At 44.4% G+C, this 19526-nt stretch overlaps 1 protein-coding gene across 1 annotated transcript; it reads right to left on the bottom strand.

Annotated features, from left to right (window-relative positions):
• Positions 1-9313: 9313 nt before the first annotated feature.
• Positions 9314-19032, bottom strand: LOC142572806 (speckle-type POZ protein-like). The gene is made up of 4 exons (XM_075682172.1): positions 18645-19032; positions 18160-18350; positions 15242-15733; positions 9314-12398 (listed from the first exon to the last, which is right to left on the bottom strand). The coding sequence occupies exons 1-4, from the start codon at positions 18652-18654 to the stop codon at positions 12015-12017; spliced, it is 1077 nt and encodes a 358-aa protein (XP_075538287.1). The 5' UTR covers positions 18655-19032; the 3' UTR covers positions 9314-12014.
• Between the last annotated feature and the right edge of the window lie 494 nt (positions 19033-19526).

Below are 19526 nucleotides of genomic sequence, written 5' to 3'. Positions count from 1 at the left end.
TGCTACCTAAGACACGTGCGCGAGCAAAAAGCGGGTTGCACTTACGTCTTCAGCGGTGAACAGCCAGATGTCCCGGGCCTGCTGTTGCTTCTACATGCGCCTATCGTTTAGGCGCCTTCAGGCGTCAGCTTTGATCGCAGCGCTGCCACAGTATTTTTCGTCGTCAGGCGCCTCACTGCAAAACATGCGCCGCGCCAGCCGCTCGTGCCATTCAACTTTATTCTAGTTCATTCTACTGGAAATTCTGGTCGAGACTGCAATACACGGCAACCGCGTATTTCAGTTATGCGCCCACGAAACATAGGGCGAGCAGAAATACTAGCAGAGGCGCAATCTTTCAGTGGTTTTGCAACACTGCAGCAGTCAGCTTAGAACGCTGCCCAAAGCAAATTAAGCACATTCTAAAACTAGAAAGGCAGATGCGAACTTCTGGGCTTGTTTCCCCAATGCTGCTCCACGGGCTGCGCCGACGGATGGTGACCAGGGTCTATATTACGTATACGCTTGCTCTAAACGTATGTGCGAGAGTAAAAACAAAAATTCTGCTCAAACTACTTCAAAAAGACATTAGCGTGGGATCGCGCCAGCGAAGACCATGCCACATGAAAGACAAAAATCGGAACGAAGGACCCATGCCCGCCCTCACGAAAGCATTTTCAGTGCTATTCCAAGCGCTCGTAGAAAATAACAATTAAATAACCAACAGCGCTGCCATAGAGACGACCTCCACGGACTCGTAATGATCTATCGAGAGTGGTTGAATAAGATACAATGTTTCGGCAAGGCGACTTGCTTTCGTCAGGGGACTCTATTCCCGACACGCATAGCGGCTGCACGGCCGCCGTTATCTGCCATGTTGACTATCTGGTCGCCTGTCGAAAGGTCCCGTGTTTTGAAATTTGTGCCGGGAAGCGGAAGTTTTGTCAAGCGCAATTTTGCGTTTTCGTCAAGATGACGAAACGTGACGTGACGTGAAGATGCAAATTTTATCGACTAGTAATTTCTTGTAATTCTTAGCAGCTATATTGTGACTATATCGCTTTATAAAGAAAGTGAACGGTAGCGTGCAGAAGTCCCTGCAATGCATCTGCGATTTCTCGATTTAGATGGTGGCGGTCCAAGATAGCGGCAATGTCAGCTTGCTGATTGGCTGAAGCAATATCACGTGAGAAGCGCCGCAGAAAGGGCCGTTTCGTAAACGTCAATTTGACGTTGCGTGACGTGGCGCTGGGCCGCCATTGCAGAGATCTTTCTCCGCAATTTGTGGTGCGGTGAGCCGCGCGAATTATGCTAATGGGCGACCGTATGCAATGGCGGCCGAGAGGTATGTTTATCGCCGCATTCCCCGCGTCGTTGGGGACCATAAAAATATTTTATTCGTAATGCGTGCTTATAGCATTTGCATCACTCGCGGATATTGCTGGCATTTGGGTTTTGGGCCATCATTTTTTAAACGTATTTATTTGAAATAATATTCGTTGAACATAACAGACCTTCTGCGACTGTTTGCACTTTTCACTGCTGTTTTCGTATTGTAATCAAGGTTTTTGACCTTTCACCTCAAAAGAGGTTATGACAACGGCGGCTTTTCAATTTATAAAAATAAATGTACGTAAGACGGCTCCTTGAAGTTTCTTCACGGGATTCGAATTTCCTCACGGAGTTCAGCTGCAGCAAACATCCGAAGGCCACTTAGCACATCCTAATGACATGCGAAAGTATTCAGCCAGTGAAAGACGTAGGTAGCGTACACATTCCAGAACCGCTTGGATGGAAGTAGATGGAGTGGATGGAAGCATCAATTGGTCAGCGGTAAAGATAAGCAGGATACGTTTAGAGCATTACTGAAAGAAAATAAAACAGGGAAGGGATTGATACGACCGGATCCGTTACAGGCATATGTAGCAGTACAAGGTAAATAGAGAAGTTTTGAGGAAGAGAAAAAGGATTAAGGAGATGTATACAAAAATGCTAGAATTAAAAGCACGTATAGTATATACCTGAGTAACTCAAGCAGGCTAGGTGGCTACTTGTCAGTCGTGTCTGCTGCGACCGGCTCACAGACGAAGGGGGCCCAAAACGTCTACGTTCATCCCTGACGTCACGTCCGCTATAACCTATGAAGACATCCATTTGCATGGTGTCTGTCTTTCGGACCGGTCGCACTGTGAAGCGGTACATATTCCGAGCTCACATACAGCGTAATTCATACTTAGGCTCTACAGGGTGTCCCATCTAACTTGAGTCAAACATTAAAAATATTCAGATTCCAAGTAGCTCGGCAGAACCAAGATAATGTTGTTTGCCGTCGCTTGGAGATACTCAGGTTATTTTTTCGTTCCGCCTAATCAGATAATTAGCCTTAATTAATTAGACAACTTCTTAAATGCTATCATTCGTTTAAAAGTATCAATGATAAAATTGTAGAGCAACATGAAAAAGTCCCGATAAAGCTTTCTGTTGCACGATACGTGCTACATAAGCGTTTTTACGAGTGTGAAAGAAGCCCGCGAATACGTGCAAAATTGCCGCGCGGCACTCTTATTGTACTGCAAGCATATCACCAATTAAAGCTTGCCTTGAACGGCTAGACTTGTAAACAAGGAAACTTACCCGTTTATTCATTTTCCACAAACATTACCTAACAAACTCTCAATTGAAAATTGTTCTTATTACCTCCTTATATTTCATTGCGAATGAACCACCACCTCAAGATGCAGGTGCCAACTTGCTAAACCAATCTTTACTATTTCTGCCAAAAACAGCTTCAGAATAGACCCACATCCCCCCATATATATGCATATACAGTCGACATCAGCCTATTTTATTGCGAGATCAATTATATGGACGCTCCAGGCGGATTTCTGCCATCGGCGTCACTATAGGCGTAGGCGTTGCCGTGAGGTTCCGTATAAAGTCCAAGGGCGATAAGATCGTCGCCGCGATCCATATGCTGCATGTGCGAGAGAAAGCATGCGAGGGTGAGCCGGCGATCGCGGTTCATTCTCGCGCACGCAACGCACGAAAGCGGGGAGGAAGCGCGCCACCTTCCGTCGCGCGCAAGGCTTCGGTGGGTGGGTAGGGAGGGCGGGTGGTGGTGGTGGTGGTGATAAACTTTAATAAATATTGAGTCATATCTTAAGCTATTCCTGGGTTGGCCCTTGGTCTCGTGAAGTGGCCGGTAGTCGGTGACGTCCGGCGACTTCCGAAGCCCAGCCCACCAGCTGCTTTTGGACAGCTGGGTCGGAGCTGGACACCGCGACCTCCCATCGCTCGAGGTCAGTGAGTTGCCATTCTGATGGCGGCTGGAACTGGAGCATACGTACAGTATGTGATGGAAATCAGCTCTTGGGGCTCCGCATAAGGTACACTCTGGAGAGAACAGCCCTGGGTGCATTAGTGCTAAAATGGCGGGGGAGAGCAAAGTGCGAGATTGTAGCTTGCGCCACGTTACCTGCTCTTGTTTAGTGAGTAATTTGTGAGGCGGAGCATAGTGGAGTCGTTGCTATCTGTAGTGGAGTGAAATTTCGTGGTATGTGACCATTCGTTCACGGGCGCTCTCTGGCTCGGCGGCTTGCCCTGCTCGGTTGACGTACGCTCGAGTGGTGTCATGTGCGGCTTCGTTGCCTGGATGGCCCGCGTGCGCGGGGACCCATATGAGTTGAATGGGATAGGGGGGGGGGGGGGGGCTGAGAGGAGTTGAGAATTTTATGGGCGACGGCATGCGTCCGCCCTTTTGCAAAGTTTCTGATCGCGGTTTTTGAGTCACTGAATACGAGTGTGGCAGTGGTCGGGGAAATCGCAAGGGCAATTGCAGCTTTTTTGGCTTCTAGCGAGGTGTGTGTTAGGACCGATACAGCTGCTAGAGGTGAAAGATTGTTGCCGATTGCGCAAATGGCAAAGGCTGGCTGAGTGGTGTATGCCGCGGCATCTACGTAGACAGCCCCCGTGTGTTGGCTGTAACGTTTGCGTAGTGCCTGGGCTCTTGCTGCGCGTCGAGCTCGATGGTGGACAGGGCGCATGTTTTTTGGGAGTGGGTGCACTGTTAGAAGCTTTTCGGTGGCCCCAGGGGTGTGGTATGTAGGTCGGAGAGTGTTGGTTGGGTTAAGACCTAGGCTCTTAATAATGCTGCGGCCTGTAGGGGTGGAGGAGAGACGTTCAAGTTGTGCCGTCCGGTGAGCTTCGGTAAGCTCGGCTAGTGTGTTATGTATGCCCATGAGTAAAAGCCGTTCGTTGGAGGTGTGTCGAGGGAGGTTGAGGGCGGTCTTGTATGCCTGGCGAATCAGGGCGTTGATTTTCTAAAGAATACATTGTTGCGCCAAAAAAGGAAAATAAAGACTTGGGAAGGAAGAGTACGAAAAGACAGATTGAGCGCTTTTCGTACTCTTCCTTCCCAAGTCTTTATTTTCCTTTTTTGGCGCAACAATGTATTCTTTAGATCCCAACCAACTCGCCCAGCAACAAGTTCTACTCGTTGATTTTCTCTTCTTCTGCCTTCGTGAGGAAGAGATATGGGAGAGAGTATACTATGCGGCTGACGACGAATGCTTGAATTAGGCGACGGAGGTCATGTTCTCTCATGCCCCTGTGTCGGTTGGCAATTCGTCGTATGGGCCGCATGGTCTGATGGACAGTGCTTGTGAGTTTGGTTATCGTGGCGGTGTTCTTGCCGTTGCTCTGGAGTAGGATGCCTAGGATTCGGACCTTTTCCACTTTTGGGATGGGGTAGGGCGGGCATGTTCTAATTCGGGTGGCCCGGGCGAATGCGCTCCCGGCGGGGCGCTGTATCTAGAAAGGCAACTGCGACGAGTACAGAGTCCGCGCGGCGTTACGTTTTCGCGTCTTAGTTCGCGTTGATGCGAGCGGCAGCACGAAGGTCAATTCGTTCGCTGCTGCTGGCCCGTTTTCTCACTGGAGCGTTTTGACAGAGAGTTTCCGCGGTCATCGAGTAAAATGTGTTCACATTTGCTTGCGCGGAACGTGACACCATGCTTGTTAATTTAGTCAGTACGCCTATGTTTACACGTTTATACGGCCTATAAAACTACTATGCTTACTTCGTATAGCTGTGCACTAATTTGCTATCGCAATCGAAGCTTCGTCCTTGGGGCGAAACTGCGACATTTTATGTCCAATGCAGGACGCAGGCACCTCGTAGTGATCTCCAGTTACCCCTTACGCTAGCTGATTCCAACTTGTTCCTGCAAATTTCCTAATTTCATCACCCCATTTACATTCCTGCCGTCCTCGACTGCGCTTCCCTTCGCACACATTCTGTAACTCTAATAGTCAACCGGTTACGTGCCCAACACATTACATGGCCTGCCCCAGCTCCCATTTCTTTCTCTTATTGTCAACTAGAATATCGGCTATCCCCATCGGCTCTCTGACTCACGCCGCTCTCTTCCGGTCTCTTAAGGTTACGGTTAACATTTACCGTTCCATCGCTCTTTATGCAGTCCTTAACTTGTTTTCAAGCTTCTTTGTCAACATCCAAGTTTCTGCCCCATATGTTAGCCCCGGTAGAATGCAGTGATTGTACACTTTTCAACGACAATGTAAGCGACCAGTCATAATTTGGTAATGCCTGCCATATGTACTCCAACTCACTTTTATTATTTTGCAAATTTCTTCTATATATATATATATATATATATATATATATATATATATATATATATATATATATATATATATATATATATATATATATATATATATATATATATATATATATATATATATATATATATATATATTGTATTCACCATGTTTCCAGGGAACAAGAGAAGCCAGACATCACTGACCGATTTCTTTGACTGAAGGAAATGATTTCATTTTTGATTTCGTACATTTTGTTTTGTTGAACGTGTTCCTCACCTACATCCAGGTTCACAACTTTTTTTATCTAAAATGTTTGCCTATCACCATGTACACCTACCTTGAAGGCACATGTGTTGAAAGCATTGCATCGTCTGTTTGTATTTTTGGCATGGAATAAAACAGCCATTTGTCTGTAAATCATTTACTTTTAAACTATTCTGTTCGGTTCACTGTGATAACTTCTGCAGAGCTGCATTCGCATTTTCAATAACTGCCACATTCCGTCTTTTTGCTTGCCATGAATGTGCCGTCATATCATGAGAATTAAGGGGGCCCTCTATTAGTGATAGGCAGCGTACTTCAAGACTATCAGTGCAATATTGCATAAAGAAAACCATTCTAGGATTCTTGGGTGTCCCCTTGTACGAAGGCATACTAAACATCAGTAAATTATTGTTCAGCTAGATATCATGACGCTGCAGCATGCTTGTCATTTACCTTTGCAAGAGACTGGTCTTGCTGTCATATCAATATGCGAACACCATGATAAAAAAAAATCGAACCCGCGACCTAGTGTTCCTGTATATGCTCCCGCACGTACAGGAACACTACACCCGCCGTGGTTGCTCAGTGGCTATGGTGTTGGGCTGCTGAGCACGAGGTCGCGGGATCGAATCCCGGCCATGGCGGCCGCATTTCGATGGGGGCGAAATGCGAAAACACCCGTGTGCTTAGATTTAGGTGCACGTTAAAGAACCCCAGGTGGTCAAAATTTCCGGAGTCCTCCACTACGGCGTGCCTCATAATCAGAAAGTGGTTTTGGCACGTAAAACCCCAAATATTATTATTAGGAACACTACCGCGACCGAGAATCGAGCGCCACCGCTACTGAACCGCCGCGGCGGGCACACGTTAAACATGTTAACGAGATAATGTAATAAGTTCCAGAATAACATGTTAGCCACATTATGTCAGATTATCAAAACCTGATGATGTCAGGATGATGTCAGCTTATCAAAACGGGGAAAAGAACGGAGGGGATTACGGGATTAAATAAGATAAATGCACTTAATTCCTGTGCTTTAAAAAGAAAGGGCAATAGGAGTAATCATTAATAGTGAATATTGTGAAAGCACTGTTCAGTACTAAGGAAAAGTTAGCCATAATGACTATGTATAAATTAATGATTCTAAAGTTAGCTCTTGCTGCAGATCACCTTCATAATACTGACACTATATCTGAAAGTACCTCTTCTTTTTCATATATACTTTGACATTCTGCCTCTACAAAGTTATAAAGTAAAGGCTAATTATGGCAATCAAACGATCAAAATGAAATAAATCATTTTCTAAACAATAATAAATGCACGGAGTAAGAGTCTGCATATCTAAGTAACTTGTAAAAGAAAAAAATATTTACTAGAATAATTTTCTTCAATAAACTTGCAGGGTTTTCGTGGCTGTTTATTTCTTCAAATATTGTTAGGCAGTTATAGTTTGTTGTCCACAACAGTTCTGCATGCACAGACAGCCCTTAGAGGCGGCAGTACGCATGAGTAATAAGGTGCTGCCAGAAAGTGTACGAGATGGCAGGCCACAATTATACCAGCATATTTGGTCCCCACGTGGTCAGAAATATACATAGTGCATTCGCCATGATGGCTGTTTCCTGCATCTGTGTGCTACTGTGGTTCATTCAGTCTGCATTAGTGACTGCAGTGCAGGTTCAAGTAACCTGGCACTAGCCTAGTCACATTGCACTGGTGCTCTTTTCAAACCCTCATTCAAGTACCTGCCTGTCTGCTTAATATATATGTTTCCACAGGTCAGCGGAATGGTGTAGACGTCATCGCCAACTGTGTTGTTTTGAACACCTGAGCACAGAGTGGTTAGTGTCGAAGGCCTTGCAAAGGCCAGAGTTTCTCTGGAACACAAAGCACAACTTGAACATCAGAACAACTACACACTTTTTTCAAGTTGCGAGAAATCATGTGGCATTATGGGATGACGGTTAAACTATTTCTTTTTCTTCACTGCAGTCTTGGCTTCATAATCGACGGGCTTCTTTAGCTTTGGCCACTGGCTTTGGCAATATCTTTTCAGCCACCATTCACAGCAATATGAAATGCAGCATTGCTTTATTACTTATATCTGGGCGTAATGCTAACGAATGCTCACTCCTACTAGAGTAGTGGAATGACCAACAGCCCAACGAGCAACTCCTGTAGGTGCCAGAAAACTACTAAGAACCTGTTGTGCACCTGTCCTCAGTACAATGTTCAATGCCTTTAATTTTCTTTAAACATTAACCAAGTGAATTCTAGACCATTTTCCGAATAAACGACCAAATGGCATCGTGGACACATTCGTTGCTGGTATGCTGGTAGAAAACGCTACTTGCACACGAGTGCAATTCTTGAAGTGGACCACTCCGAGTTACCATTTATATAGTCGTCCTGTGCATCTTCCCGTTTCAGCATGCATGCAGTGCTTACTCACTCCCTCTTTCTATCCTCCCTTTTCCTTAACCCTAGTGTAGGGTAGCAAATCAGACACTTGTCTGGTTTACCTCCCTGCCTTTTTCTCTTTGCCTTCTCTCTCACAACATACTACTGCAGCGTGCCCGCAGAGAACTCTCCCTTCAGGGATTTGGTCAGAGACGTGGCTCAAGAAATAAGATGCAAAACACGAGCATGAAAGGACACACAAATGCAGAATGAGCACCAACCACTTTTACTAAAGAGACAGACTTTTAATCACATTCTCAAGTGATATCCCATACAGCACCAACACTAGGAACAAAAAGATGTCAACAGTAAAACAAAGCTTGGGGATGCGTCAAAGCCAAATATTCATAGTGAAAAGTGCTGATGAATCCTGGCCACGGCAGCTGCATTTCAATGGGAGCAAAATGCAAAAGCACCCATTTACTTAGATTTAGGTGCTCATTAAGAACTCCTGGTGGTCCGAAATTCTAGTCACTCACTACGGCGTGCCTCATAATGAAATCGTAGTTTTGGCACATGATACCCCATATGCAATTCTTTTTTTTTTCTTGAAAAGTGATGACATGTGCAAGGCAACTGGAGCCAACCTAAAGCATCACTCTCTGTAAGACAAATGTCTTCGAAAAAGGTACACACCTGAGTTGCAATTTGCATGTGCTGAGGTTCTTACGAATGTCTCACTCCTGTTGTCAGTGCTGCATGCACATCACATGAGTGTTTTTAAAGTTAGTTCTTACAGGAATAAAACCAGTTGGTAGTTGGTGCTTGTCACTTGCACTAGTTTTTTGCACCTCATTCCTTGAATTTCCACCACTGCGAAGAATTTTAGTGAATTGTTCAAAGTATACCTTAATCACTTTCCAACGTCACCCTGGGAAGACTGCAGGTATGTGTTGACATTCTGGGCCATGCCATGTTAAGGCAAAAGTAAGGGCCTTCCAGGAGGCAGTGTAACTACATTGGAAAAAATACCAAAACACAAAGTACCACTTCTCACATTTCATTTTATTACAATGAATACAATGACATAATGAAATACAGTTATGTGATATTGGTTAGCCAAAACCTTTATTCTACGTATGTACATTTGCACTAATATGTTGAAAGCATCACCACAGCTTTGTGCACAGCGAAGTGCAAATGCCAAATGCACTCTCTAGATGCTCAAAAACGCGTAAATACCTTTGGCCTCTAGGACTTGAGCATTCAAGCAACCAAGCATTGCAGCACCCTGAACCGACCTTAGTGTGTACTCTTAGGAGCATTAAATACATTGCCAAGCATTGTAAATATGTATGCCAAAGGATATTTGCATTCAACGGAAACATGCAGCACATTGATCTTGCATCACTAAATGGGTGCCACCTGTATTTGCACTTTTATTTACTTTGGAGCGGTTGCTAAAGCTAGGCAAGGCCACCTTTTTGTACATACACTGGTTGGCAGATATAATAGATGAAATTGTGCAGCAGATGCCGAAGGATACAAAGACTGTGCAAGACCAACAGCTTAGTCTCACAGGACATGCTGGATCACAGTGCTTCATAAAATGCAACAGAAACACGGCCGTGCTCAAACCATCTCTCAGCCTAGACAGCTTTGCAAAAGAAACACAGTCGCTCGACCCACCCTAGTGGTATATTTGTACGCAACAATTCTCCTGTGACAGGTGAGCAAACTAGTGCAAGGTACAATACAATTCATGTGTAAAGTACAGACAAATAACATATTTCGAACTACTGAAACCACTCGGACTTCATTCAATAAAACTGGAGATCTAGATCTACAAAGGACAAGAGTCAATGCAGGTTTCCACCTGTTGTACCAACATCAAAGTCTGCTAGTGGCGTTGGCAGGTCACTGCCAGCATTAATTGCACAAGAGCAGTTGCTCATGAAGCTGAGGAAATGTGACTAAAACATAGACGCCAACTTTTCTTTGTGCAGCAACTTATAGTGGAAATTATGAAGAGCTTGTAGAATGCCCCCAATGGGTCAAAATTTGAGAGAACTGCCACTGACAGTTATTCGCTAAGGCTTAGTCCACACTATGGCTGTCGGCTTTAAGCACAAGCACTCACCAGTAGCACAATGTTCACAGCTATTTGCTTGACTGCTGCAATGCAATAGAGTTTGTAACAACATGCTATTTGGCTTTCTTAGTAACCTTTTCCATGATGGTGACATGACTCGTTCAAGACACTTTTTGACACCTACGCAATCAAACAGTTGGCATGTGGGTTCTGAAGCATTGACTGCTGTTGCTTTAAAACACATGCCAACGTATCATAAACTTGTCTTCAATGCTTCTGCCTAACATGGGCAACTTAGTGTGCGACCGCTGTCAAAAGCTTCAAAGCTAGGACACCACATTTCAGAATAAAAAGAAATAACTTGTGGGAGGGCCACAATATGTAATCACCAGCAATCCTTACAGGTGGTATATGTTCCTAGAGCATATAAAAGGAAGCTGCCTTTCCAACTTTTATATGCAGCTACAGAACAAAGTGCCAATAAACAAGGAACATAAAAATGCAAATGCCAATGCTACACACAACTAATAATTGTTTGCTGATAGTTGTGAGTAGTGCCAGCATTTTCTTTTCTATGTTGCTTGTTTGCTGCCACTTTTTTCTGAAGATGAATTGCATACCAACTTGCACAGGTTTCAGTTCTTTCTCTCACTTTTATGTCTCCGCACTAACAAACAAGTGGCAAACACTACACACCATTCTGTATTCATTTTCTTTTTATCACAATGGCAGACTTTGCCCCCAAAGGTACTGACGGAGGTGATGCACGTTCTTACATTAGTTCATATTCTTCTAGTTCTGTCAAAGACAGTTGTGCATGTGTTTTAACTTTCGTTACAGCAGATAGCAGTGCCTGGAATAGTAACTTCCATAGTGCTCATGCAGTACCTTCTCGACGTGGCACGAACTTTAAGAAGAACCCCTGCAGCATAGTATGGGTGAATCACTCCCGCAAATCACACACTGTCACTGGCATGAGGGCTTTGCCAATTTCAGTGGCGAGAGTGCCACAATTACTAACTTTGCCTCAATCATTCTAGCCTCTATGAGCCAATGTAGTGCTCACTTCCCACTTAATTAAACAAAGGCCAGCAGTGCGAGCTCCTAAACCATATTTAATGCATGCTAAGTACTTGGAGCAGAAGCATTTGAAGCCATTACACCATGCAAACTTTTGCATTTGGCTGATCTTCTAAAGGAACCTTTCAACACACATGACCACACTAGCTGATGGTCACACGATCTGGCAAAAGCTATCCCATCAATAGAACTAAATAGCTGGCTCATGGCAACTGCCAGCATTGGCTATGAGCGTAGCCTGACAGCACCACAAATGATGCATTTTGAAGGTCTCCACAAAGCCTACACCTGGCGTGCTTGGCCATCCATGGTGCTTACGCCAATAAAACCATTTACCATCATCATCAAAGCCTACACAAGTTCCTTTATTTGTTCAAGATGCATGTCTAGCTTGACAAAAGACAGTGACTCAACTTTCATCAGCACACCTCAAAAGGTGACAATGTTTGTGGACACTTAAGCGCTAGCTTCTGCCTTTGGTTGAACTTGTAAAATATATTCACTCAAAACCATTCAAATGCACACTGAAAACTGGAGCAAAATGCTGGGATGCATCTCCCCATCAGCAACAGACTACGTGGCTGACTCGAGCGTATTGCCAATATCTGCAATGAGCATAAACAGTCGCTCAGTGATGTCAGGTTTGCCCCAGATGTTCTTCCAGCCAGCAGTCCTTTGTACAGCCACCAAATGGTCTGCAATAAAGCGCGCAATGCTCTGCGAAAGCTCAGCATCACTGTACATGTTAGAGAGGACAAACGCATCAGCCGCCCTCTCCACAGTCAGGTTTGAACCCAAGTAGTCCCCACATAGAGTCTTCAGTTCACTCATGGAGTACTTGTCTGCAGCCACATACAAGTCTTCAGCAACCTTGTCCAGGTTTGGAACTTCACCCGTGTAGATAAAGAGCAGCATCTCACGCATGGCATCAAAGGACTGGTCTGGCAGGTGAATTACCTGTTGCAATTTTACAGATGGTTATTATTGAAGCAAATCAGACAAAAAACATTCCAATTTTTTAATAAGGCTTACAGAAAGGCTAGTTGGTCTTCCACATTCGAGTAAATTGCACTGCACAGGTTATTGCAAAACAATACAAATGGCAGACTGAACAAGACATGAAACGAACAGCGCAAACTAGGTACCGATTGAAGTTTATTCTTTGAATAGAGTACAGAGTTTTGAGTACATTGGGCCTTTGTAACCTTCGCTCACTCCCTCTGAGAAAGTACTTTCTTTTGTGCCCCTTATGCTCTTTATACATGGGATCCCTGCAGTGGCCATATGACCAGGGCACTGGTAATGAATTGTCAGTAGGAACAGCCAGCAAATATACCTGCATTCACTCTTCTGTATTGATTTTGGTCATGCGGCCCTTTTTGTATTTTCTCCTTCAGTCTTGTTCTCTTTCACATGTGCACATACATTATAGGTATGCTTCATTTCAAAGTATAAACTTAGGATGGTAGTCTGCGCAGTTCGTTTTGTACCTTGTTCAGTCTACCTTTGTTTCGTTTTTCAGAAACCTGAGCAGCACAATTTGCTCGGATATTGAACTTCTGCTTTACTGCAGCCTTGGCTGCCCACTCAATGAAAGTAACAAAGAGGGATCTCCAAGCAGGAAACACTTTCATTTCATAAAGCCCTCATCATATGCCTGATGTCACCAAATCAACAGGATGCCAATCAATGTTGGTGGCCAGCAGCAGCTTGTGTTAGCTTTATCCTTGTACGCGGCTTATTGACATCAAGAAGCAGCACATGCGGCTTCTGACTTTCACCATAACACTACAGTAGGCGATCAGAATACAGAAGCTGCTAACATAATCAATGGTGTCACTAAAACAGGGTCACCCGGTCCAACACTGCATTGATTTCATTGGATGTGAGGGCATGACAGCTCTGCCTGACCTGGTCTCCGTGGGATAGTTTATAGGTTCTGTACACTTTCAAAACTATTAAAATAGATATTTTGCAATGGTTAGGGAGAGCAAACAATTGAAGCTCGTTATTTCAATGGCAACCTACGAGTTTCTCACATGCATTTGCCAAAAAGTAAATGTTACACTGAGCTCTTTCCTGCAGTGCTTGAGGAAGGCTTCTTCGGAAAATCAATTGCAGATACATTGCGGTGCATTTTTAAGAATTAATATCTCAGAGCTAAGACAGTTTTACAATTTCTACTAAATGGGCATTATTTTCTAACTGCTTGGCCTTCTCTCTGCAAGAGTAGCGTGTGGTCTACAGTAATAGCAAGGGCGGGATCGTGCAAGCATCTCGCTTTGCAAACGTTTGCTTGCGCTCCCATGATTTGCAGGGCACCACGCTTTCGTCACTCATCATCACGACAGCAAGCAGGAGCACCAATTGAACACTCCCTGCCCAGCGAAGTAGGAGGATAAGTGAACATATGAAAAGCAAGATGCTTATGAGTCACCACCCCAGAAATATATAACCCCAGCACATTGCAAGCGTCATGCCACTACAGTCAAACCCACTTATAAGAATATTCAAGTACAAAGAAAATTCCATCATTATAACCCAGTTGCCCAAAAAACAACAGATTGGTCGAGCATTAAATGAAATTGTGGAGTTTCATGAGACAAAACCACGACAGGACTATGAGGCATGGCGTAGTGGGGGACTCCAGATTAATTTAAACGATTTGGCATTCATTAATGTGTACGCAATGCACGGCACACGAGCATTTTATTGTGATAGCAATTATATGGACACTCCAGGTGCATTTCTGCTGTCACCATCGCCATGAGGTTCCGTATGAGTGAAAGCGTGCGAGGGTGAGTCGGCAAAAGCGGTTCAATCTCATGTGCGCGAGCGAGGAACGCGGCCCGGTTGCATGTCCTCTCCTGTGGCACGCAAGGCAGGGGGTGAGGTGCGGGAGGAGGGGCACTCTTCTCCGGCAGCTGCTACGGTGCCTCAATGTCCTCCTCACCCACCACTCCTTACAGAGTGGAGACAACTGCGGAATCTAATACGCCATTGGCCAAGCGAATCATGGACACCGTAGTGGACGCTTTGGCGGACGCCATAGGGACACATTGCCAGCGCTTGCGTGTCTTAAAAGCGATCTGTGACGTAGCTAAAGTGCGCGCCCGTGCAGGCCTCACTTTCAAAGCATCTGCGATGTTTGCAGAGTGTGCATAGTGCCAGTAGCTTCATATTCGCTGTGCTTTCGATGTATCGTTCGCGCTGAAGTGAGACATGCATGAAGGTCAATTCGCTTGCTGCTGCCACGATTCCTCACTCCAGAATTTTCGCAGCGAGTTTCCACGCTCATCAAGCGAGATGTGTTCATGTTACCTGGGCATGCGCGACACCATGCTGGTTAACTTGGTTAAAACACGTTGACAAGCTAGTTAGCTTGAATCCATGATAGAATGTGTAAGTGCGACTGAACAAGGACGTAGAAAGAAGCAGACACACAAAGACAGCGCCGTCTCTGTGTGTGTGTGTGTTTCTTTATACGTCCTCGTTGAGTCACGCTTACACATTCTATCATTGTTAATTTAGTTAGTAAATGAATGTTTACAAGTTTATACGGCCGGTAAAATTACTATCCTTACTTCGTACAGCTACCTACTAATTTGCTATCATAATTGGTGCTTCGCTTTTCGGGCGGAAATGCGAGTTTTTTGCATTTTGCCCCCATCCAAATGCAGCTGCCATGGTCAGGATTTAATACGAGCCCTCAGGCTTAGCAGCACAAGGCCAAAGTGAGTATGGCATAATAGCCACCGCCGAAAGGTTTCACAGATTGCATAGCATATCATAATGCTTACCTGCTCTTGTGACTCCTTTGTGGGATGCGAGAACATGGCGCCAAACACAGGTGACGAAAGCATTAGGACGTCACGATGGGCATAGAGGTTGCGCTGCTGCACTGTCAGCTGCACGTTGCCAAAGCTCTTGTCCTCAAGCAGGCCTGCTAAATTCTTGAGCAGTGGACTGACAGGGATGTCAGTGCGCTTGATGGGTGTGTTGGTGCTGTTCGCAAGGAACTCGACCTCAAACAGAATGCTTAGGGCATCGCCGTGGATACACTTATTCTCGCGGTTGTAGAGAAATGCCTTGCAGAGCTCAATGCCCAGGTAGTTGGTGCTGCCGCGGTAGAGCGTGTGGAAGCCATTGTGGAAGTACCGCTGCACGGGCCGTCCTGCCTCACCAAGGAGCGTCAGCGTGTACACACAGTTGCGCCCCTGCATCCCGTGGACGGGCACCACACAGATGGACGCATAGTCCTTTGTAAGATCCAACCGAAGCTTGAGGCGCACCTGAAAACGATGAGCCATGATTTTATAATGACACTGCACACTTGCACCAGGAGACTACTCACAGAAAACGTGTTCTGCAATGGGCGAAAGGACTTCTCCCCAATTAATTTGTGTCCAGCTGTATCAGTTAAATTCAGTGGCCAGCACTTTATTTAGCAAGTCAAAGTGCACCCACACAGATGTATGGTAAGAGTAATTAACAGGAGTCAATAAGCAACCATATGGTACAGATGGTAGTTGGTCAATTAAGAGCAACCTTGCAAGAATACATATTTTGTTAAACTTGTATGAACTAGTTTAAGGTCTTATTAGCAAAAACATGTAGAAAGTAGTGAATGTGCACACATAGACTAAAGTAGTAGCGAAATTTCTGTGTGCACTGCATGCGACTACAGTCCAACCTCATTATAACACAGTCGCATCTTACATTAAAATAATGAATTGTAAGCACATATCTGTTAAACACTGATATTAACAGGGAACATTTTATATTTACCTTATTATATCTGATAATTCAATATCTCAATATATTTCATTATATTGAGGTTCGACTGTATCAGGCACATGAAGCATATGAACTTTTAATATTCGGGTAACTCCAACAATACCATTCTTTATTACTTAATCAAATCTAGCCCTGCAGCACCAGAATATACAATGTGTATGAATATCAAAGTTTTACAATTAAAATAATATTGTTGTTTAACACATCATGTAAACATGCTTTTGTGTGAACTAGGCCTAAAATTTTGTTGCCGTTAGCCTTCAAAGTATGTTACGTCTTCCCAACCTTCATTCTTGCCAAGTGCCATTCTCTTGTGTGCAACCATGCCGTAGAGTTTCAACAATTTAGATGTTCCTTTGACCGATGACTGCCATTGTTACGGTGCACCACTTTGCAGTTGTGAACAACATTACATGTATCAGATAGTGTAAATAAGCTACAGGAATGAAACCTTATCAAACAGACTCAATGTAGCCCTTACATTTTGTGGCAGACGAGAAACCAGAGAAATAAATTGCATTTATGGGGAGTCTCAATTACCGAAAGAATGAGCTCAAGAATACACAAGATGCTTTTTTGAAAGGGGACAAATACTTTATTGCCAACAGCAGATAAAAGGCGTAGCAGATCATGTTAAAAAGCTTCTTGCAGAATGTTTACTTGCACGCAGCCATTGAATAGAGCTAGCAACACAAACATAAATACAACAAGAAAAAGAAGTTATTTATTCAATAATTAGCCATCTTGAATCAACCATTCTCGAAGCCATCGGAAACATCGATCATTGCCTACAATGTGAGTGCATTGTGTATCACAATATCACTGAGATTGATCACTCAATTTAAGTCTTGGTAATATTTTTAGTTCCATATACCCAGAGTTGGAAAAAAATGTGGTTCTGTGTAACTTTTTTTTTTTGCATTGCCTTTAATGTAAAACCAACCAACCTGTTGTTTCGCCTAAGCAGCAATGTCTTTCAAGAGACTTCCATTTAAGAAGATTCTGCTGTACCTTGTTTAGAAGTAATAAAATATGTCATGTTCCCAAGTCATTTTTCAAGACAATTCATATTACATTCAGAAATTCCACAACTGCAAAACCTACAGTGTTGACACATGCAAAAATTTGTCATTAAGCTTTTTTTGCCAGTTCACCACAAGACATGAAGGCCATCAGATGAGGCACGCACCATAAGTTACAGCTAAATCCTAGTTCTATGACCAGCTATGAAGTGGTTTGACTGTGCATTCACCAGGCACATTGTTGCCCTTTTCCAGAACAGTCAGAAATGCAGTTATTGTTGCTTATGGGTCCCATCTGGTAGACTGATGACCAGCTATGAAGTGGTTTGATTGTGTACACACTAATCGCATTGCTGTGTTTTCCTGGAACCAGTCGAAATGTGGGTGCAGTCAGCTGATAGGCCCAATCTGGCAGGTTAAGCAGCAAAGCTTTCTACGCTAATCAAGTACAATGTTTCTGGACACAACACATCAAGAAGCAACAGTGTTTCTAATCAGTCTTCCTAAAATAATTTACTTCTGGTGGGGTAGGCAAATAAGAGCAGCATTTTCTGTTGCAATAAGCGTCACTCTGTAATTTGTGCTGAATTTCAATGCAGTGATCTAACAGTAGATACCTGTACGGCACACGTTTTCCGAAAAACAGTTCATCCAGTCTGAAAATAAACGAAAGGCACCTCTTTTCAGAACTGACGATTACTACATAGAGCACAAGGGCCCGTTTGATAAGACCCCTCGCATTGACGCGACAGTTTATGCTACGACGGGCCACTAGCCGCCGTAAGCTTGGCGTCAGCAAAGCTAACAATAAAAAGCGTGACGTCGACATACAATAATCTACAACCTTTCAACAGTGCTCAGCACAACAATACCAATAGAACATGCGTGTATTCTTTTACCAGTGGCGAGTCCTTTGGGAACTCTTCGCTGAAGAAAGTGCCGCTTTGGAAGAACTGGCATTTGGTGAAGTTTTCGATAGTCCAGTGGTGTGAGATGCATTCGGTGTTTATGCGGCTCGTCGACGACGTCCGGCAACTCAGCGACGTCTTCGGGGTCGCCGCCGTGGCCCGATCGTGAACAGGGCCCTGCCCTAGAAACCCGTTCATATAACACCATCAGCAAGAATATGATTAAAAAACGCGCTGCCCGCTCAACTGCGCATGATGCATAGCCGACAGTTTTCGTGCTACGCAAGTTTCGTGCAACACTGTACGGTTCATCTGCAAGTAGCGGGCGATGGCTCTACGAGCAGGTTAATATTATGCATCATAATAAATTAGGTTTACAGAAGGCAAGGCATCCAAATGCGTTATAAGGAAGGCGCGCAGAAGGAACATAGCAGTAGTACAATGTCACTGCGCAGAGCTCACATGCACACGCTTACCTGCCTCCATTGGTTCGGAGCAAGCTGCAGAAGGGAACGGAAGTAGGATGACCGCAGGTGTGTCAGCTCAACTTAAGAAAAGATATTATCACAAGTCATACAGTCAGAAACGGTCGAAAAGCTGTACAGCGCGCATCGTAGGGAGTCAAACTTTGGGTCTGAGAGCCAGGGCGATACGACTGGATGCGTACGCTTGAACGCAGAGGGCAGATATTGACGTGCACAAATTTTCAGCGTGTCGGCGCTACATAAATACCACGACACGACCTATAAGAGCACAGACTTTGAACGAAAAAAAAATTAGGAACGGCAGCTCTTTCTACTGCAGAGCGTGCTACGCCGCTGCAGGAGTAGCTGAAGATACTGCAAGTGGCACGCGACTACATGGGACAGCAGGAAGCTCCTGCGGTGAGCAGCCGCCAATGTCGCTGTTGTCCCATGTGGTGCAGCTTGCGTCAGAAGTGGACACGCAGTTTAAGTTTTCTTGTGTTGCAATGGCTAGGACCTTTCCAAATGCCATAACGCCTCGCTGTAGAAATATGAAAAAAAAATGAAAATGATTGGTAAGGTCGTAATCTAAAGACGCTCAACAAGATCCATATATTTTTCTCACTTCGGAGTTGACACCGTGGCCCGATCCTGAAGGGGACTTTACCCTGAAAACCCGTTTAGATTACTCTGTCAGCATGAATTAATCTCGGAAATATGATTAAACCGCGCACTGCTGCTCATCTGCGCATGTTTCATAGATGACTTATTGATACTTGTTATCAGTAATGCGATTGGCGATTCCAAACATTCTGTATTCTCCCACTAATATCGTTATTTTCTGTCATGCAATCAGTCTGTAGAATTTATTATTTGTTTTATCTTTATTACCTT

Source organism: Dermacentor variabilis, chromosome 2, assembly GCF_050947875.1.
Source record: "Dermacentor variabilis isolate Ectoservices chromosome 2, ASM5094787v1, whole genome shotgun sequence".
NCBI classification, from domain to species: Eukaryota; Metazoa; Arthropoda; class Arachnida; order Ixodida; family Ixodidae; genus Dermacentor; species Dermacentor variabilis.
Note: the sequence above shows the minus strand (reverse complement) of the source record. Positions and strands in the feature narration are given on the sequence as shown.